Source organism: Uranotaenia lowii, chromosome 3, assembly GCF_029784155.1.
Source record: "Uranotaenia lowii strain MFRU-FL chromosome 3, ASM2978415v1, whole genome shotgun sequence".
Lineage (NCBI taxonomy): Eukaryota > Metazoa > Arthropoda > Insecta > Diptera > Culicidae > Uranotaenia > Uranotaenia lowii.
The window spans coordinates 193,699,743-193,722,379 of record NC_073693.1 but is presented as its reverse complement, the minus strand read 5'-3'; the positions used below and the strand labels follow the sequence as shown (position 1 = coordinate 193,722,379).

Here is a 22,637-nt window from a genome sequence, read left to right as displayed (position 1 = left end):
CAAAAAATAAGTTTCTGTTTTACAACCACCCAAGTAAAAATTTATTGTTTAGGACAATTTACACTTCTCGTGAAAATGAACGTTAAAAATCTTATTTCATCAATAACTTAACATTCCGACAAAATATTTTTTTTTTCCTTTTTTCTCAGGGATTTTAAACCAAGTAGGTTTATTCATCCCGACGTTGGGCGTTTCAAGTATTCTTCTGGCGTTATATTTTGAAGATTGGTGTAGATATTGTATTTGTTGATTTTTCCTTTTTTAGGTTAAAGTTGGTGGAGCAGCTTCGATGTTTTGAGGAAAGATATCAGTTTTTCTTCTTCTTCAGGGCATGGTGAGAGGATTTGACGAAGGGATGTTGACAAGGAACAGGATACTCTGTGGGGGTGGTATAGGGAGCAAGAGGTGAGGATGTGTTTGATGGTGATTGGTACGTTGCAGGATGGACATATGGGTTGGTCCTCTTTGGTTATGAGGTACAGGTGAGTAAGCCGTGTATGCCCAATCCGGAGTCTAGTCAGGACTCTTCTTTCATTGGGGCAGTCTCTGTCTTTCCATTTCTCGGTAGAGTTCTTTACTTCCCGAAGTTTTGCTTCCAGGTTGTCAGCCCATTCCATACTCCAGGCATTACTTATTATGTTTTTCATGTATAGCATAGCGTCGGTTTGAGGAATAGAGTTGATCGTTGGTGGGAGGTTGGTACCGGCAGAGGCTAGGCGGTCTGCGGCCCCGTTACCTGGTATGCCTGAATGCCCAGGTATCCAGCAGAGTGTGATGTTCTTGTGAAGTACGTTTTTAGTTATGGTATAGATCCAGGGGTGTTTAGTGTTGTTGGCAGCTATAGCTGTTAGTACACTTGCTGAATCTGAGAAGATGACGGAATTTGGTTTCGAACCCTAAGTAGCTACGAGCAGGGCAAAAGCCTCGGAACTGAAGACTGTACAAGCTTCCGGAAGGCCCAGGCTCTTACTGGAGACTCCATCGAAGATTCCACAGCCAACTTTTCCGCAAATGCTTTTGGACCCATATCGGTGTATATATGTGAATTGTTTCTGTATTTTGTTTGTACGAGTTGAGTGAATTTGGGTAATATAGTGTTTCTTGGATCTCCAGCTTTGATATTCCTCTTGAGGGATAAATCGACTTTTGGTGTAGTTTCATTCCAATTTTTAATTTTGGGCCCCTGTCTTATACAGACGGTAGGTAGAGGGGTGCCAGTTGTTTGTTGTAGGAAACTATTAATTCTTTCCACCGTAGGGGAATTGTTGACCCGTCCATTTGCTAGTGAGCGAAGAGCCTTTGATGTTAAATGTTTAGCCACAAGGAATCGAAAGGGCATTTGCCCACATTCTGCCATGAGCGAAGGTATTGGACTCGTGCGGAAGGCGGAGCTGATAAGTCGCACGCAGTTATTGTACAATGGTTCACATTTCGTTAGCATTTGTTCAAATGCTTTGCTAACAAAACCGATTCCATACAGTATGGATGGCATTAGCCACCCGTGCAGGAAACGGAAAAGGGAGTCTCGGTGTGCTAGACTTGTTTTGTTGGTAAGTATTCGGAGGATGTTGATTTTGTTGTTGGTGTTCTTTCTTACGTTGTTCAGGTGACATTTAAAGTTGAGTTGGTCGTCGAGCCAAACCCCCAGTAACCGGGTAGTGTGTGTTAGCAGAGTAGGGCTTTCGGATACCGCGGAGAAATAACTTCAAGAACCGTAATTAACTTGTATAAACGTATAATTTAGAGAACGATAAAAAGTACAAGTTCACGTGGCGAGATTTCAACTTGAAGTGAAAATTAGAAAAGATACACACACAAACAGAACAGACCGTTGAACTGTGTTGCCAGTCAATACTCCTCCTCAACTCAGGTCACTGCTGTTCCGTAGTAGTTATGATTCCGCACAGTTTTCGCAAAGTTTGTAACCGAACTCTCGGAAGTGGTTTGGTCAGCAAATCCGCTTTCATTACTTCACCAGGACAATAACGATACTCCACCTGGCCAGACTGTTTCAAATCCTTTGTGAAGTAGTATTTGGTATCGATGTGTTTAGTGCGGTTACTAAACTTCTCGCAATCCAGCATTCGCAAACAACTTTGGTTGTCGTCGTTCATCTTAAAAACGTCTATCTTTTCACCCAGGTCCAACATGAGACGTTTTAACCAAAGTCCTTCTTGGGAGGCCTCCGAGAGAGCGACAAACTCGGCCTCAGCAGTAGATACCGAAACGCAAGATTGTTTTCTGCATGCCCATGATATTGTGCCGCCGCTGTATTGGAATATATATCCACTGTTTGACTTACGACCATCACGACATTCGGCCCAATCAGCATCTGCGAATCCGACCAATCCAGAATTATCCATTCTATCACTAAGACGGAGCTTGAGGTTGGCAGAACCTTTTAGATATCGTATTACTCGCTTGAGTTCATTCCAATCTCGCTGAGTAGGCTTACTGGTTTGACGACTAAGTATTGATACCGATGCCGCTACATCTGGGCGAGTATTCACAGCTATAAACAACAGTTTTCCAATCAATCGCTGATATTCGTGATTATTTGGCAGCAGGCTTGAATCATTTTCTTGCTTATAGTAGCCTACATCCAGTGGGATCGACGAGTCTTTGGCATCTTCTAGTCCAGCAGCACTCACAACATCAGCAATATAGCGTTGCTGACTTACAAAGTAGTCTCCTCCTGCGTTGCGTTCCACCTCCACTCCTAGATACTGTCTTACTTCTCCTAAACAGCTTATGTCGAAATTCCTCTTCAAAGCCTTCTCCAAAGATTCAGCGATAAATCTATCATCGCTCGAAACAATAAGGTCATCCACATACACAAGCACAAAACACCATTGTTCGCCAATCTTCTTACGGTAAAGACACGGGTCGGACTCACATCGTTGGAACTTTTCTTCGACCAGAACTTCGTGAAGACGGATGTTCCAGGATCGCGCAGCTTGTTTTAAGCCGTACAGACTTTAATTCAATCGGCACACCTTGCTTTCTGACCCTTTCACAGCAAACCCTGGTGGCTGTCGGATGAAGATCTCCTCCTCAAGGTTGCCGTATAGGAAGGCTGACTTTACATCATATTGCTGGACAACCATATCTCTTCGGGCTGCAATCGAGAGAAGGGCTCGGAAAGTAGTCAAACGTACAACGGGGGCGAATACTTCGTCATATTCTGTACCATAACGCTGATTAAAGCCCTGGGCAACGAGGCGAGCTTTGAAACGCTTGACAGTTCCATCTGCATCAAGTTTCATTTTATAAACCCATTTACTGCCGAGAGCCCGCGCCCCGACTGGTAGATCAACTATATTCCAGGTGTTATTCGCTCTTATCGCCTCCAATTCTTCCAACATAGCCTGTTGCCATTCATTTCTATGGCGACTGGCTTGGGCCTCGGAATACGTACGCGGTTCTTTCTCCTGCTCCTCAGCAGCACACACATACCTTTGGGGAAGTATGCCCTTGGTCGATCTTTCCGAGCGTCGCAAATTCAAGGCCAGTGGATCTTCGAGCTGGTCGTCAGAATCGTCATCCTGATTAGGAAAAGAGCTCTCAGTATCAACCCGTACATCATTCGAATCATCATCAATATTTTGAGAGCAATCAATCGGGGAATCTACAACAGGGAGGTGTTCATGGCATACCTCTGGGGTGGCGGGGGGAGTATGATCTACATTAATCTCAGGGGTGAATATCGGAATATCATGGGGTTCAACTTCAGCAGCAACGATAGGATTGAAAGTGCTAAGAAATTTAACGTCTCTGCTAATGGTAACTTTTCGGGTACGAACATCTAACAGACGATAACCTTTTGTGGTTTCGCTGTAACCCATGAACTTCAGCTTTACTGCCTTAACATCCAATTTACCACGCTTTTCCTTAGGTACATGGCAATAAACATCACATCCAAATGGTTTTATTTCCTTCAAACATGGTTTATAACCAAACCACAGCTCGAAAGGAGTGCCTTCAATAGAGCGAGTTGGCAAACGATTTTGCAGATAATTTGCAGTGACCACAGCTTCACCCCAATAACGATCATCTAGTCCCGCTTCAATAAGCATGCATCTTGCCATCTCAACAAGGTAACGATTTTTTCGTTCCGCCACCCCATTCTGCTGAGGCGAATAAGGTGCAGTAAATTGATTCAGAATGCCGTTAGATTTGAGATAATCACTCACCTGTTTTCCCGTATACTCTCCGCCTCGGTCCGATCGGATGGTTTTGGGTTTACGGCCGAACTGTGTTTTTGCCAACTCAACAAATTCCTTCAACTTCTGCAGCCCCTCGGATTTCCGTTTGATGATGTTCACCACAGTATACCTGCTGTGGTCATCGATGAAGGTAAGAAAATATCTGCGACCGCTCAATGTTGACGTTCTCATCGGGCCACAGATATCCTGATACATGTGTTGCTGGCCTGAAGGTCCGCCCTTGGTGTTTGACCGAGAGAATAGATATAAACTAACAAGTAGTGGTAAGGGAGCAGCCAGAGAAGACATCATCGGGAAAGGAGAGTAGGAGAGATCCCCAGGCTGAGAGATCCCCAGTCCGTAAGATTCCCTCGAAGACACACACACAGACTCAACACAACAAGCGGAGTGCGAAAACGAATATCGAACGGAAGCTCGAGGAGTCGAACTTTTACACTCGTTGAAGCCAGTCGGGATTGTCGCCAACTGTGATCCCTCGGTGACTAATAAGGCTCATTTAGTCCGGACGGCCATTTTGTGTTCGGTCGAGTGGTAAAAGTGGTTTTTTTTGGAACGGCTCGAACTACCGGTTCCCGAGGGGAACCAAGTGGATACTCTAGGGTTGAGGGCAAAGGCCGGAAGTCAGGCCAACGTGGTGGGACGGTTCGGGTCAGGAACGACTATCTTTGATCCATCAGAAGTGAACCACGTGTCATCCCCTCAGCTCCCGGAACCGTCAATTATTCCGGTCGAGCAGGAGTGTCCCCGGGTAAAATTGCCTTTAGCTCCCGGGTTCAGTATTCCGGTGGAGCTCAGTGAAATTCCTCCCTATTCCCAGTTGCCTCGTAAATCGGCACGTGGCCGAGAAAAAGGAAGAAGAAGTAGTCAGCGGAAAGAAACCGCGTGGCCGGGGTTGTTCGGGAGGAGGATAGAAGTGTAGTGCGAAGGAAGTGGCCCAGAAAGGAAGATAGAAAAAGGAAGAAAGAGGAAAGAAGAAGGAAGAAAGAGGAAGGAAGAAAGACGAAGGAAGAAGGTCGGAAGAGAAAGGCGGAAGGAAGAAGGAAGAAAGACGAAGGAAGAAGGTCGGAAGAGGAAGGTGGAAGGAAGAAGCCGGAGGGAATTAAGCGGAATGAAAAGGTACCGGAAGGGGATCTCTCCAAGTTAGGCGGTGGTAGCAGGTGGCCCCAACTTGTGACGTCGGAAGTGTGCACAGACTAAAAATGACTAAAGAAGTGAAAATATAGGTTAAGAAAATGAAGATAATAAGTGTTGAAAAAGGAAAGAAAGAAAATCCCACAATAAGGGGAAGAATCTAGGGGAAACTAAAAGGGGTTCTGTGCGTTTTACCAGGTAGGCGAGAGCGGCTGAGGTAAGTCTTCTAACCAATTTGTATTGTATTCCTGAGCTACTCAGCAATAGGTAACAACTGGCGATCCAACGTGGTTTTCATTTTCCAATTTTGATCGGTAAGTTCGAAGTTAATCCCTGCTGATATGTGATTCTGCTTCGAAAAAAAGAATTACAACGTGGCTAATAACTGGTAGGTTGTATGTATGAAAGAACGATCGAGTTGGAGACGAAGTGACTGATACCCATACCAAGCAAATTGTTAAGCTCAAACAAATACATATTAATATACTTTGGAGAACGAAGAGAGAGTCAAAAATCGAGAGCGATCGAGCAAAGTTCTTTTCCCCTAGATATACGTATACTAATTCGCGCGTTGGTGGTTGTAGTATATAATTAAATCTTTTGTTGAAGAGTCTTTATTGTGGGCAAGTAAAGCGGATATTGTCCACTTATTGTTAGTATTAGAAGTTCATTCTTGTAATTTTGTTTTGATCACTTTATTCTCATCGTATTTCCGAAATGGATATTGAACATTTCAAAACACTTTACTGGACGATGATAGTAGACTATCTCGAACCAGATGAATTGAGATATGAATTGAAGATTAGGTCAGTCAAAGATATTGATTCGATGTCTATAAGAGAACAACGATTACATCTTAGATCCGCAGTTGAATTCGAAAAACAAAACCAGGTTTTTTCGGTACGCTGTTTGAAGGGAGATATTCGGTCGGAAATCTCCAATTGTGAGTATAAACTCCAAGAACACATTAAAAACATTCGCGAAAATACGGGCGCAGCAGAATCAATTGCATACAGATTAGTACATTTAGGTTATCGGTTGATAAATTTGCGGAATACGCGATTTGTTCCTACGGAGGAGCACGATAAAATAACGGTTCTAATTCAGCACTACGGGCAGTTAATGACGGATGTTATGACAAAAGAAGCGGCTGGTGGAGATCCGGGAAATAGATCATATGAAGAGGAATCGTTTTCTCCAGCGGGAAAACGAGCGGAATCTACGTTTAAAGAAGATGCTATCGGTCAGAAACGGAAACCAATGAATTCTCCCCCCGCACCAAAACAAATCAGAAAGCTTCCACGGGTAGACGAAGTATCAAATGCTGAATTAGAAGATGCTATCGAAAAATTGCGAAATTTAAGAGATTTATTTAACCAAGATGAGGGGCAACCTCCCTTGGGTCGTCGCGCGGGTCGTGAAACTCTTCAGCGGGATGAAGTAAAACGAGGAACGGGCGCGGTACGAAAAAATTATAACGATAACGTAAATGGAAAGAATCGTGATACGGAAGTGAACTACGGAAAAAGTCACCACCCCCTACAACGCGAATACCGTCAACCGATTCCGCGGGAGCAAAACAAACCAAAGCAAGATTTAAATCCCTTTCGTAATTGTCAAACCCAGGTCGGGCAATATACAGAATTCACGAAACCAGACTTTGCCAATTGGGAATGCAAAATGCAAGCCCGAAGTGGTAGTCCGAACATTATTGAAGCTAGACATGCGCGATTACGTCCGGAGTTAACGCAGGTTTATAACAGGTCAAACAATCCGTTTCTCGATGAACCGGAAGTTGAAAATAGAAGTAACCCTAGTCCTCTAACAGATGGTAGATGGTTTTCAGACCTTAGACGATCCGAAAACCAAATGATTTATATAAAACGAGTACCAGTGTCCAACTGGAAATTAAATTATTCGGGGAATGATGGGGGCTTGCATTTAAATGATTTTTTGTGGGAAGTACATCACCATGTTATTGCTGAACAAACATCCGAAGAAGAGCTTATGAGGTCAGCATACCATCTTCTGTCAGGTTTGGCAAAAGAGTGGTACATGCGCCATTACCATACATTTTCAAGTTGGGCAGAAGTAGTTACAGGTTTGCGAAGAGAATTCGTGCATCCAGATTTAGATTTCGGAATTAAAATGCAGATTTATAACAGGAAGCAACAGCGAAATGAAAGCTTTAAGGTTTTTTATGCAGACATTCTCAGAAAATGCAGAGGTCTTGCCATTCCAATGACAGAGGAAGAGTTAATCTCCACGGTTTTTCGAAATGTACGAACAGATTACAGAGGATCGTTGATGTTAGTTCAAATAACTAACCTACGAGAACTTGAAATGTGGGGGAATAAGCTCGATGCTTTAACACCAATCGTGTGGCAAACCGGCCAAACAAACATGGTATCCGTTGAGGAAACAAATCAAAACCAAAGGGTTGGACATTTTTCACAGGGTTACGCAGGTAGCGACGAGTCACAAAAATTCAGAAATCAACAGACGCAAGGAAGAGCACCACTTTTCACCGGAAGAAATCCCGTTAGACAACCAATCTTTACTAACAATACAAGAAAAAGCCAAGAGTATGTCGATTCATACGAACGACCTGCTGGAGATGTGTGCTTCAACTGTAGGAGAACGGGACACATGGCGAAAAACTGTAGCAAACCAAAGTCGCGATATTGTTGGAAATGTGGATTAGAAGGAGAAAATACTAGAAATTGTCGATTTTGCTCAAAAAACGTGGGAAGGACAGCCTAAGAGCTGTCCTAACCCAAACAAGTCCAGCTAAGGAAATTTCTCTAGAAGAAGTTGAGGAGTGGGAAAAATCGGTAGATTTGCTGTTGGAAAAATACGGGCTTAGTGCAGCAAAAGAGGAGGACTATGAACAAGAAGTAACAGAGCAAAGCTCTAAACTGCGTACAGTAAATGTACAGGGGGATAATAGAAATTTTGTAGACGTGTTAATAATAGGGATAAAAAGAACCTGTATGTTAGATAGTGGAAGTGAGGTAACCATCCTACGATATGAAGAAGAATTTGTGAAAAAATTGGGAGTTTCATTGCATAATTCAAATATGATTCTGCAGATGGCAGACGGATCTATTTTAGAGAATGGCGGGGTTTCTAGTTTACCATTCACGTTTATGGGACGAACCGCATTTGTAGAAACCTTTTGGGTGAAGGGGTTGAAAGGAGAAGGGATATGCGGGATGACGTTTCTTAATGCTTTCGGTATATCACTACAACTTCCGAGAGTTCACCCACAGCAAGAAATTATTCACGGAAGAGGTGGGCAGGATAAACCTTACGAGGCTGAAATCAGTTCAATAGAAACAGATTTAGGGATCACTGAGGAAAAACTGGTTAGGGAAGTAGATGAAGGACTAGAGCTCACCGGCGAGCAAGCTGCTAGGCTAGAGAAAGTTAAACTGTTATTTAAAACTCAAGACGGAGAAGTTTTAGAGACCACCGATAAGATAGAACACGTAATCGAAATTAAAGAAGAATACGCGAAAGCCAAACCAGTTTATTTGAAACCATACCATGTATCACCGCATGTCCAAAAGGACTTATTTGCTGAAATAGATCGTCTGTTAATTAGTGGAGTAATTGAGCCGGCTCAATCGGACTGGTGTCTATGTGTGGTACCGGTGAAAAAACCGAATGGCAAAATGCGTCTGTGCCTAGATGCACGACGCCTTAATGAAAGGACAGTACGAGACCTGTACCCACAGGCCCATATAGGTAGAATTCTAAGTCGTCTCGAAAGTGCAAAGTATATCAGTTCAATTGATCTTAAAGAAGCCTATCTACAGATTCCATTAGATTGCCAATCTAGAAAATACACGGCGTTTGCTGTACCGGGCAAAGGATTCTATCAATATACACGACTACCTTTTGGTCTATCGAATAGTCCGGCAACACTGTCACGCTTGGTAGACAGAATACTGGGGAATGGGGCTCTAGAACCTAGAATTTTCATTTACCTAGATGATTTGATTATTTTGAGTAATTCTTTTGAACAACATGTTCAGGACTTAGAAGAAGTGGCCATCAGAATGAAGGAAGCTAATCTAACAGTGAATTTAGTAAAGTCTCAGTTTTGTCGGAAGGAACTACCGTTCTTAGGACATATCATATCCGCGGAAGGCATTAGGCCAAATCCCGAAAAAATTCTTGCTATTGTGAATTTTGAGACTCCGAGTACAGTTCGTCAAATTCGCAGATTTCTGGGCATGGCGAACTACTATCGGCGATTTATCGTCGATTTTAGTGGCGCCACTGCCCCGATCTCCGATTTGCTCAAAGGCAAACCTCGGAAGATAAAGTGGACATCAGAAGCAGATGAGGCGTTCAAGCAAATTAAAGGGCTGCTTATATCATCGCCAATTCTCGGAAGTCCTGATTTTAACAAAGAGTTCACGTTGCAGACAGATGCAAGTGACCTTGCGGTAGCCGCAGTGCTCACACAGCAACAAGAGAACGGTGAACGGGTGATAGGGTATTTTTCCCAAAAACTTAGTCCCACACAACAAAGATATCATGCAACCGAGAAAGAGGCTCTGGCTGCTCTTTTAGCGATAGAAAACTTTAGGGGTTACTTAGACGGGGTGCATTTTAAGCTGGTAACAGATTCCGCAGCCTTAACCTATATTATGACAACGAAATGGAAAACTTCATCTAAATTAAGCAGATGGAGCTTAGCACTTCAAGGCTATGACTTGACAATAACACACCGAAAAGGGAAGGATAACATTGTCCCCGACGCGTTATCTAGAAGTGTGTCAACGGTAAGCCTAAGCACAAATTCTGAATGGTATCGTAACCTTCGAGATAAAATTGAACAGAACTCCGATAATTATCCGGACTTTAAGGTGGAAAATGGACAAATCTGGAAATTTGTGTCAACACCGGCGGTACCTGGAGACAATCGGTTTGAATGGAAGCAGATTCCTCCCCAAGAGATGAAACTGAAAATACTGGAAAAAGAACACGACGATTCGTTACACATGGGAGCAGAAAAAACCATAGCTAAAATAAAATTAAGGTATTATTGGCCACAGATGGCCCGGGAAGTCAGACAATATATCGGTAGGTGCAGCGTTTGCAAAGAATGCAAGGCATCGAACCTGGGCACGACTCCCAAAATGGGAGAGGCACGGATTGCCAATAGACCCTGGCAAATGGTGTCAATCGACTTCGTTGGTCCAATCACGATGAGTAAGAATAGGAATCAGTACCTGCTGGTTATTCTGGATGTGTTTAGCAAATGGGTTCAATTATATCCACTAAAACGAATAGATGTTTCAAAAACATGTCAAATCCTTAAAGAACAATGGTTCTGGAGAAACTCAGTTCCTCAGATGATAATCACTGATAATGGAGCGAGTTTTACTTCACGTCAGTTCAAAACACTGATGGATAGTTTTCAAATACGACATTTCTTTACAACCAAATACCATAGTCAGGCAAACCCGGTAGAACGGGTACACAGGACAATAAATTCGTGTATTCGCACTTACGCAAGGGAAGAACAGACTCTTTGGGACTCAAGAATTCAGGAGATTCAGTTAGTCCTCAATAATACCATTCACTCGGGAACGGGTTTCTCGCCATTTTTCGTTCTGTACGGCCATGAAATTAGTCTTTCGGGGGAAGATTATAAAACTGAACCTCAAGGGGCAGAAGAGAGTTTAAAACGGTATATAGATCGCGTAAAAGAAGTCAGAAGTAAAACGGTAGACCTCGTAAAGAAAAATCTCGAGAAGGCGTATCGGAAATCGGAGCACACCTACAACTTACGAATACGAAAGTCCCCTGTAGAATTCCAGATTGGACAAAAAGTGTATCGAAAAAACGTTAAATTATCGAATGCCGGAGAGCGATATAATGCAAAATACGGGTCGTTATTTGTTCCATGTCGGGTGTTAGCGAAAAAAGGAAATTCTTCGTATGAATTACAGGATACTAACGGTAAAAATGTAGGTTGGTGGCCCGCATGCCACATTAAGCCTTGAGGCAATGCATTCTAACTTTCGATTGATTATAACTGATTATTCATTTCATTATCTCAGTTTAAAGTGATTGTTAGATTGGTTATAAAAAATTGTTTTACGGAATCTTTTGGAGAATTCGGAAAAAGCGTTTTCCTTTTGTTCAATGGTGTCATTAAATATCAACCTAAATCATAGACTCGGAAAAACTTATTTTCAATAGGGCTAGAGGGTGGCGTATGAGTCATTTCTCCTCCAAATGTACGCAGGAGTGAAAGAAACTGGATGAATGAAGTTATCAGTCACGATTGTAAAAAACAAGATCGAAGGGATGAGTGTTGACGTAGTGGGTTGATGGAAAACGATGCTTTGATCTTTGTATAATCATATTTGTTCACGTTGTATTGTGAGTTGTCTGCTCTCAAAATAGACGAGAACTCAATTACCGTAAAATTTTGATAAATATTGTTTAAATTGATTAACGTTCTAACCCCTATCAGGCAAGATAATTTTCGAATTACCTAGCCAATAGGATGTTTTTTGTTTATATTTGGGTTCTCTTAGGTATCATTTAAATTGTAAGAAGTGAGATAGGTGGATGAAGTAAAGCAAAAGTTATGCTGATCAAGTGTCGGTAAACAAACAAGTGTATAAAGATGAAACAAAATCAATATGAACTGAACTGTAGTGATATAAGTGAACGGACAAAAGTGGAAAAGAAAATAAGATTTGTAAAGTAGGTTTCTCTCTCGGTGCCTTCAACATGAGTAGACTCGGCTTCTCTCGGAGAAAATTGACTATCGAATGATAGTCAATTTTCAATGGGAGTGAGGGGGAGTTGATACATGTGTTGCTGGCCTGAAGGTCCGCCCTTGGTGTTTGACCGAGAGAATAGATATAAACTAACAAGTAGTGGTAAGGGAGCAGCCAGAGAAGACATCATCGGGAAAGGAGAGTAGGAGAGATCCCCAGGCTGAGAGATCCCCAGTCCGTAAGATTCCCTCGAAGACACACACACAGACTCAACACAACAAGCGGAGTGCGAAAACGAATATCGAACGGAAGCTCGAGGAGTCGAACTTTTACACTCGTTGAAGCCAGTCGGGATTGTCGCCAACTGTGATCCCTCGGTGACTAATAAGGCTCATTTAGTCCGGACGGCCATTTTGTGTTCGGTCGAGTGGTAAAAGTGGTTTTTTTTGGAACGGCTCGAACTACCGGTTCCCGAGGGGAACCAAGTGGATACTCTAGGGTTGAGGGCAAAGGCCGGAAGTCAGGCCAACGTGGTGGGACGGTTCGGGTCAGGAACGACTATCTTTGATCCATCAGAAGTGAACCACGTGTCATCCCCTCAGCTCCCGGAACCGTCAATTATTCCGGTCGAGCAGGAGTGTCCCCGGGTAAAATTGCCTTTAGCTCCCGGGTTCAGTATTCCGGTGGAGCTCAGTGAAATTCCTCCCTATTCCCAGTTGCCTCGTAAATCGGCACGTGGCCGAGAAAAAGGAAGAAGAAGTAGTCAGCGGAAAGAAACCGCGTGGCCGGGGTTGTTCGGGAGGAGGATAGAAGTGTAGTGCGAAGGAAGTGGCCCAGAAAGGAAGATAGAAAAAGGAAGAAAGAGGAAAGAAGAAGGAAGAAAGAGGAAGGAAGAAAGACGAAGGAAGAAGGTCGGAAGAGAAAGGCGGAAGGAAGAAGGAAGAAAGACGAAGGAAGAAGGTCGGAAGAGGAAGGTGGAAGGAAGAAGCCGGAGGGAATTAAGCGGAATGAAAAGGTACCGGAAGGGGATCTCTCCAAGTTAGGCGGTGGTAGCAGGTGGCCCCAACTTGTGACGTCGGAAGTGTGCACAGACTAAAAATGACTAAAGAAGTGAAAATATAGGTTAAGAAAATGAAGATAATAAGTGTTGAAAAAGGAAAGAAAGAAAATCCCACAATAAGGGGAAGAATCTAGGGGAAACTAAAAGGGGTTCTGTGCGTTTTACCAGGTAGGCGAGAGCGGCTGAGGTAAGTCTTCTAACCAATTTGTATTGTATTCCTGAGCTACTCAGCAATAGGTAACAATCCGTGTGCACCAAATCCATAACAGCTGACGTTTTCTTCTCCGACTCCTTTGGAAAAGGAATTCTATGCATTTTTCCTTTGACACACACCTCACAAACATCACTGCAACTGCACTCTGCTACCTTAAATTCGTGACCGTAGTCACACATTTTCATCAGCGCCTCACAGCTTCTATGGCCCAATCGACGATGCCAACCATGTATACACTCACTATCGTCAGTTACTAGAGACACAAACTCCGCACACACACGCATCACGAACAAATTATGCAGCAGATCTGCATATGCTCCCACGATCCCGTTCAGAGCAATTTTTGCACCACTTTTGTCAAATGTCACTACATAACCTTTTCGCACAAGCACTTTTACCGAGATAAGATTCGAATTCATATCCGGCACAAACAAAGCACCTTCCACTCTTATTTCCCGAAGTCTGTTTCTCTCATCAAACAGTCGCAAGGTACCACTACCTCTACCTTGGGCTTTTACTTTTGCACCGTTAGCAACATGTACGACTTCACTCACACTATCGTCAATTTTGTCGAAAAATTCTCGATTGTTCACAATATGACAAGTAGCTCCGGAGTCCAACAGCCATAGTCTTTTTTGATTTTTTACCGGTCGCACAAAGAAAAGCCCAATTATCATCATCACACTTTGTATTCACTACACTGTGAGCCTTTTCTTCTTCCCTCTTAGGCCACTTTTTCTTCTTCTTCCACAGCTTAAAATCTTCACATTCTGCCTTTTTGTGCCCTTGTTTTTTGCACCAAAAACACTTTTCAGCATATTCGCTGGATCCACTGAACAAGGCCGTTTCCGACTCTTCTTCTTCTTCAGCACGATTTTTTCGCTTTAGTCACTCATCAATCAACTTCCCTTTAGCCAGATTGAGGGTCAAATCCTCATCAGGCCGAGCTTCCAGTGCAGTTACCAGAGTTTCATATTCATCAGGTAAACTACTGAATAAAAGGGCAACTAGCCAATGATCGTCGAGAATTTTGTCTTCCTGTAGGCCGTTCAACTTTTCAAACAGCTCCGTTAGACGATCAATATGTGCTTCCATATCACCACCTTTTTCGAGCCTGAGACGGCAAATCTTCCGCATAAGCGACACTTGAGTAGAAAGAGTGCGTTTAACATGGAACTTTTCCAGATTCTGCCGCAGTTTTAGCTTTCCTGATGTGCACCAGCTGGCCATCATCCACAGCTAATCCGATCGTAGCCATCGCCTGATCATTTCTGACGATCCACTCCGGGGTCACTTGTTCCGGCTTGGTTCCAGTAACCACAGACCAATTACCCTCCTTAATTAAAAGCAGCTTCATCCGAAAGCTCCAATTATCGTAATTGGACCCGTTCAGTTTGGGGAACGCAACCAATTTATCACCCGACGCCATTGTGAAAAAATTTTACGCGATGCTACGACCGACGAAAAAACAACTAAATTTCAAACGTCTTCCGATTCACATCCGTCTACTCTGCTGGGCCCATAACCTGTTAGCAGAGTAGGGCTTTCGGATACCGCGGAGAAATAACTTCAAGAACCGTACTTAACTTGTATAAACGTATAATTTAGAGAACGATAAAAAGTACAAGTTCACGTGGCGAGATTTCAACTTGAAGTGAAAATTAGAAAAGATACACACACAAACAGAACAGACCGTTGAACTGTGTTGCCAGTCAATAGTGTGGGCGAGATGCATGGTCTGTTTTTGCATGATGAGTGGAGGTAGCTTTCTGAGACGTCTTCGGTTCGGGCCGAGATGGAGTAGGCTGGATTTGTTGGGGGAAAACTGGAAGCCTACGGTGGGCGTCCATTCTTCGACCAGGTTGACCGCAGTTTGCAGCCTTAGACGGGATATCTTGGCAAAACGGGAGGAGGAAACGAGGAGGATGTCGTCGGCATAAATGAAGGTAGAGATGTTTTTAGGGATGGACTGGAAAAGGGAGTTGATGGCTATTAGGAAGAGGGTGGGGGCGATGACCGATCCCTGGGGGACTCCGCCGTGGACTGGTTTGATATTTGAGCGAACGCCATTGACGAGAACGTGGATGAATCGATCTGATCAAAAGTTTTTAATGTATTGCAACAAACGGCCTCGAATATTCCATTTGATAAGCTGATTGATGATGGCGACCCGATCTACACGGTCGAAAGCTTTCGAAAGATCTAGTGACAGGCAATCGATGTGGTGCTTCTGGTTCAGGCATGTATCTAGTAACGATTCAAGATCTTCGAAGTAATCGTCTGTAGATTTGCCGGCTCTAAAGGCGTATTGTCGGGTGTCAAGGAGCTGTTTTTCTTCCATGTATGTGTGGAGGCGGCGGTTAACGATTCTCTCAACGATTTTCCCGGAGCAATCGAGAAGAGTAATGGGGTGGAAGTTGTCTAAAACGTTCGGGATTTTTAAGGCAGGGGTAACCAATATCATCTGGGCCTGCAGAATTTCCTTTGACTTTTCGGAGGACGAACTCTAGTTAGTCCAGAGTGAAGCAGCTGTTGTAGCCTATATTGTTGCAGTTTGGATCGGTAGGAAAGGGTAGAAGTGTATTAGTAGATGGGGCCGAGACGGATGAAAAGTGTTCACAGAAGGAGTCGGCTAGAGTTGATGGGTCGTTGATGTATTGACTATTGAGCAAAATGTGGTAATCGATGTTCCGGGATCCTCCGTTAAGTGTTCTTAATTTAGACCATAGGATTGAAGATGGGGTGCTAGGGTTGATTTCGTTAGTGAACCTTTCCCAACACAGTGATTTGGCTTTCCTGACTGTTCGTCGGGCCAGGGACCGTGCTGCTTTGAATTCGTCGAGAGCTGTTAATTTGAGTGGGCTATTGTTCGGAATCTTTTTGAGGGCACGCAACTTTTTCCGACGGTTTTTTAGTGCATCACGCACTTCGTTCCGACAAAATAAGGTTTTGTAAAATGATGTAATCGATGAGGAATGGTTGAAAGATGAAATTCCAGCCGGACTCGTTCCTTCAAACCATATATATATATGTATATCTATTTTTATTCCGACTCCCCCACCATGATGAAATTCCTGCGGTGAAAAACGAGGGAATAGAAATAAAAACAGTTGTAGAAGGTTTTAAGAAATTTCATCATTCAACCATTTCCCATCGATTCTTCTAGTGCTTCTATGTTACACATGCTAGGTAGTTGTGTCGCATTTTTGAGTTATTGACAAAATAAGATATTTTCACGTTTATTTTCACTTGAACTGTAAACCGGGCTTTACATGCCTTGAAAGCATTAGAATGGTTCACATATGTAAGGTTTAGATCTTGTTGTGATTAATTTTACAAACCAATACTTTTTTTTTTTTTTTAAACCCACCAGAAGTCTCAGGAAGTACATATTTTTGGAAATTGCATCAGAATTTAATTTTTTACATTTTTAAATTGGTTTTCCCGACTCCATATACCGCCCCTTAGGTGATTTTTGAGGGTAAAAAACTCAAAACTTTGATCGCTTTGAGATCTAAGACATGTTCGATTGAACTGAAATTTTGGACAGGTCCTTTGATCTACAATAAAATGAACATTGCCGGTTTCCGAAATTCCCGTTAAACATTGAAAATGCAAAAAATATAAAAATGCATATGGGAAAACTTATCTAATATCAGGAATCATCATTATATTTTTGATTTTTCCGTTTAATCAACTTTAAAACGCGTTTTTACTTAAATTTGTTGACTCGGGGTGAACAGAGCACTTTCAATCGGGGCACGATGAGCGTTTTCTGTCGTATAATCTAGCAGCGAATTCAACTCGATGTAGTTAACTGAATTATAGAGCTACAGCTTGACTAATTTACATCTGACGATTGGCGATGGGGACGCTCGTAATTCCGGTATACGATTTCTCATGTGTTAAACAGTGAAAGCAATAGCGTTCACTCCAATTTTACTCCGATTAGCTGTCATTCTTATGGAAATCTGTGTAAGAGAAAAGAGCGAGCTTTATTCTTTTTAGCGAGCGCGCCCATCGTCTCTAGGCCAAATCGTCAGATGAAACAAGTCAAGTTCTAGCTCTATTATTCAGTCGACTTCATCGAGTTTAATTCGCATTTAGATTCCCAGGCAGAAAACGCTCATCGTGCTCCAATTATTGGTGCTTATTCTGCCCCAGGGGGGTTCTCATTATGCCCCTGCAGTGACTGGTTTCCAGCTTTTGGCAAAAAAAAATTAAATACATTTTTTAACGTATTCATCTACTTTTTCAAGTTTCAGCCATTTAGGAAATAGACTATTTTAGTGCCTGAACACGAAACAATGTAATTCACATATTATAATCATTAGAACTGTTTTCTATGGTTAAATAAGCGTTTTCCTTAAGGTGGCCTTATCTCCTCTACGTCACATTTCTAAGCAAAAAGTTTATTCAAAGTTCAGTAAAACAAAAACGTGAATTATTTATTGATTTTCCAAGTTTAAGAGCAATTTCTAAGTATATTTAATAAAAATTGTGGAGAATTGATAACAGGAGAGTTTAAAAATCCCGGAAAAACAAAAACATTAAAATTGAATCATTCATGGTGGAAAATTTGAAGCGTTATAATGCTTTATTGTTGAACGAATGTTTATTATACACAAAAGTGCCAAAATAAATAAAATGAGTATTGTAAATAATTAACTCATTTAGATTAGGGATACCATACGTACTCTTTCAAGAGTACATGTAATATTTTTCGATCGAAAAATGGGCATACTCTTCTTTTTGTGAAATTTTATCAAATGTACAGTAGAACCCCGCTTATCCGAGCCACCAATTTTTATCCAAAATCCATGTAAAATTAACGTCTGCGGAAAGTTTGAAATCTAAACGTGCCAGAAACGTCGGTTAGTTAGAAAAATAAAATCCATGTAAGAGCCACGCTATGTGTCTGGATGATATGATGTACTAGAGCAACAGGGTTTGTCAATCTATGATGTTTAATCCGAGGTTTCACTTATCCAAGGTGGTCCTTCCCCCGACTACCTCGGGTAAGCGGGGTTCTACTGTACATCCTTTTGCATACCGTCCGGGCGCAAAGCTCTTTTATATATGGATCTTGAGTCAACCTGATGTCCGGGATAACGCGGGAGCTCAGAAAACCAGAGCTCAGATAACCGGGTTTCTACTGTTTAACGTTCCTCCTGTTTTTTTGGATAAATGTACTCTTTTTGGTGTGAAACCTAATTTAGATGCATTCTGTCGTAGTTCATGTAACCTTAAAAAGTAAATTTGTTGCTGTTTTGGAAGAAATAAAAACAATTGACAATTGACGGTTTTTATGGAATATTTTAGTTCTGTTCAATGAATAAATAAAAGTTCAAAATCATGAGTAAGTTTTATAATATATAGTTCTATTTTTTGATAACTAATTCGCAATTCTAAATTGCGAAACGTAGAAAAACAAAAGAAAAACAATAATTAAAATTATTCAAATTAAACAAACGCCAATGAAATGAACAAAAAATTTAAAACATTCTTTTTTCTTGTATATTTCAAAACCATTTCTGTACCAACACGTGAAAAGGATCTATCTCCAAAAGTAAATAAAAACCATTTTCAGTACCTCGCGATAGGCCAACAATTGCACTACTTAACGGTAAAACCCTTTTGAGAAAATAATATTCCGTTACATTAAAAACTCAATTTGAGTAAAGGATCTATAAACATTCTTAAACCAGAATTGCCATGGATATACACCCTTTACTCCGAAACCATTTTTCGCTACTACTCCGCCAACAAACTCAAAATAATCAATTTAACTCTTTATTCAACATAATTACAATAGTTACAAATGAATGCGAGCTTGTAACTTAAGCTAAAAATAAGAAAATAGCAAAGGGTGTATAAACAGGTTAGACAAAATGTTATGTGAAGTAGGTTCTATCTACGATAGCGCGTTATTTTTTCGCGAAAATTGATATTCCTCTATTCCAACATATAGAGGATGCTTCTAAACATCGTTTGTCTTTAAAAAAAAAAAAAATTCAAGTTATTTTTAATTAGCGATTTGAAATAGGTTGTATTTTTTTCAAACGCGTTTTTCTCAATACGCCATCATGGATATAGATCCTTTTTGTGTGTTGGTAAATATTTGACACTTTATTCAAAATAAAAACATAGTTGCAAATGAACGCGAGCTTAAAACTAAAGCTAGAAAAGAGAAAATAGCAAAGGGTGTATAAACAAGGGAGATAAAGTATTACGTGAGCTAGGTTCTATCTACGATAGCGCTTTGAATTTTTCATGAAAATTGATATTCCTCTATTCCAACATATAGAGGATGCTCCTAAAAATCGTTAAGCTATCATAAAAATCAAAAATTTCGAGTAATTTTTAATAAGCGATTTAAAATAGGTTAAATTTTTTTCAAACGCGTTTTTCTCGATTCGCCATATATGGAGATAGATCCTTTTCACGTGTTTGTACAGATTTTATTTAGGAACTGTCTCGATAAAAGAAAAATAATTTTCTAAAATATCTATAATAAAAAAAATTGTTTATCCACTCAGCCCATTGTACTGTTTTGGTAATCTGATCTCTGAACAGGCCCACTTTGAAACTGTCATCCGTTTGACAGTTGTTGTCATTTCTTATTGTTTACCAACAAACCAAAGTTGTTTTGCTTCCTCGGCGTCGAATTTAATTGGACCGGAGTTAAACGAAGTTTTATAAAATGGGTGACCGGTATAACATCCACAGCCAGCTCGAGCATTTGCAGAGTAAATACATCGGAACCGGACATGCTGACACCAACAAGTACGAGTGGCTCACCAATCAGCATCGGGATTCGCTGGCCAGCTACCTGGGCCATCACGATATGCTGAGTTACTTCGCCGTCGCCGAGAACGAGTCGAAGGCCCGGATCCGGTTCAACATTATGGAAAAAATGTTGCAACCCTGTGGACCACCTCCGGAGAAACCGGATGAGTGAATGTCAGATTACATTAAGAAACTTGAAAAATTATAATAAACAATATTTCAATTTATTTCTCTGCATTGATTGATATCTGGCTAACACTCGAACAGTCCAACTCGTCTTTTTCCTGGTCGGTATTATCGTCTTCCTCTTCCAGATCGATTTCGCCCATATGTTTTTGTACTTTACTGACCAACATCTGCTGGACAACAGGGGCAATCTCATTGCATGATTCATTCAGAACCTTGCAAGCTTCTTTCATTCGATTCAAGGTGATTTTTCCTGCTTGTCGAATATCTGACGTCTGATCCAACGTTTGCAATTTGGTCATGGTGATGAGGCCATGATTTCCGTTTTTACCCCCTTCAAGGCAAATTTTCTCTTCAGCTAACGTCGGATCAAGATAGATACGATCTCCAAAGACAGCCACTGTCGATGCTGTTACTACATCAAACATTGCGATTGTGGCATCACTCAAAGCCAATCCAGCTGCAGTTATGACTGCTGCCAAAACCGATCCATCGTCCTCTAGCACATTGGCAAAAATGTCGATCTGAAAGTTGGGGAACAAATGCCGGCAAACAACGGGTTGAAGAGCTTTGTTCAATGCTGCAGCAAGTGAACGCTCCTCGGCATCCGTTTGAGGATTTTTTCTGTGAGTACAGGCGAAAGGAGAAAATTTGAAATCGCAGTACAATTCGCCGAGCTCTCTGAACTTATTCTGCTTCGGAATTTCTCTCGGGTCGAAAACGGAAACTATAACCTTGGTATTCCCCAGCTCAAGATAGGCAGAACCTTTGGCCGTAGATACCACTCCCAGCTTCATAACTGAAAATGGTTCAAAATTTATAAGCTTATCTCAATTTAAAGTAACATTTATATCAATACTTACAATACTTCCGGCTTTCGTTGTCTTTTCGACCACATTTCCGTTTCCCATTTGCCTCGAACACATCTGTGTAACGTTCCTCAAAAGCACGATTTCGATTTTTGCCGAAAATCTGATACGGCAGGGAACCCTCCGGACCGTTGATTCGTTTCTGATCGATTGGCATATTGAACTGATAGAGCTAGCATCAAAATTTCACGTGTTTTGACCACTTTTTTTTCGATTCAAATAGTTTGTTTTTGTTGTGGTGGCGGCTTTTTTGTTTATGAATTGCATATATTTCAAAAGGGCGAAAACAACAAATGAAAAACGGCCGATGAGGCAATTTTTTATTCAATATTTTCAAAACGCATCAAATCCTTTAAGAAGGATGGGCAGGTTTTGTGTAGTCGGCTGTGTAATGAACGATTGGGAAGATCTTGACGAGACAAGAAAAAATTACTATAGGATCAACAATATCTATCGTGGAAGAAAAAATTTATGAAACGAGTTGATTTGTTCACGGAGAAAAAAATATAGATTTATCAGTTATTTTACGAGTCTACATGAACACAAATATGGTTGTTTGGTTCTGACCAGAAAAAACAATCAAAACAACAATCAGATGATACTTTGCCACGAAAGGGTAAATGGTTGATTTTGCGATCGCATCGATGCTAAGAATCCAACAGGAATTTTCATTCAATCATTCGTATGGCTGTTTCTACTGTACATGCTGCTCCCCGTGAACGTGAGAAATCGTTGATTAATAAAAATAATTTGAACAGATAAAATGCATTGTTTTTCTTTTTTAAAATGAAACAATTTTATTTTATTTTTTATTTTAATTATACGATCAATGGCATGAATTTTAATTTCATAGTTTTTTTTTTTTTTCTTCTGCTGGGGGAGCCGCCGCCATGGCCCTGAAACAAAATGCTGTTATTCTTTTTTTCGGTGGAAGTTGAACTGCCGGCGCCTTGAAATAAAATAAAAGCTGTTATGAAAATATGATAGTGAAAAATAACGAATAATGTGTAACTTACGTGATATGATCTTATTCATCGCTGTTTATTATTTCACCTTCCGGATAGGCCCTCGAGGGTCAAAATGCACCCACACATCTCTATCTGAAAACATTTTTAAAAAATTGAAAACAAAATCAACTGAAAAAGTAAATCATATTACCTTTCCGTTTCGTGTTGGTAGGTTTCTTCCACGAGAAATAACTACTGGCTTTTTTTTCCTCTAAGTCGTTCAATTCACTTTACAAACTCAAGCTGAGTCAAGCATCAGTGATATTTAAAAAATATCTATCAGATATTATAATGTAGACTAGGAAAATATAGCCAAATCTACTAGCTGTTGAATTATTTTAGCGATATGCGGTTGAGAAATCCTCTACAGCCAAATCAACTTTACATAAACGCTAGTTTGTTT

At 41.2% G+C, this 22,637-nt stretch overlaps 2 protein-coding genes across 2 annotated transcripts; one reads left to right on the top strand and one right to left on the bottom strand.

The window, feature by feature from the left end:
• Positions 1-19,988: 19,988 nt before the first annotated feature.
• LOC129755341 (splicing factor 3B subunit 5) lies at positions 19,989-20,399 on the top strand. Its single transcript, XM_055751777.1, has one exon. The coding sequence runs from the start codon at positions 20,087-20,089 to the stop codon at positions 20,342-20,344; it is 258 nt and encodes an 85-aa protein (XP_055607752.1). The 5' UTR covers positions 19,989-20,086; the 3' UTR covers positions 20,345-20,399.
• LOC129755340 (exosome complex component MTR3-like) lies at positions 20,000-21,459 on the bottom strand. Its single transcript, XM_055751776.1, has 2 exons — positions 21,222-21,459; positions 20,000-21,157 (listed from the first exon to the last, which is right to left on the bottom strand). The coding sequence occupies exons 1-2, from the start codon at positions 21,382-21,384 to the stop codon at positions 20,397-20,399; spliced, it is 924 nt and encodes a 307-aa protein (XP_055607751.1). The 5' UTR covers positions 21,385-21,459; the 3' UTR covers positions 20,000-20,396.
• Between the last annotated feature and the right edge of the window lie 1,178 nt (positions 21,460-22,637).

Bases quoted from the DNA above. Each gene is read 5' to 3' on its own strand.
- LOC129755341 (XM_055751777.1), top strand. From the start codon at position 20,087: ATGGGTGACCGGTATAACATCCACAGCCAGCTCGAGCATTTGCAGAGT.
- LOC129755340 (XM_055751776.1), bottom strand. From the start codon at position 21,384: ATGCCAATCGATCAGAAACGAATCAACGGTCCGGAGGGTTCCCTGCCG. The intron at 21,158-21,221 runs GTAAGTATTGAT...AACCATTTTCAG, and splicing joins CAACGAAAGCCGGAAGTATT to TTATGAAGCTGGGAGTGGTA.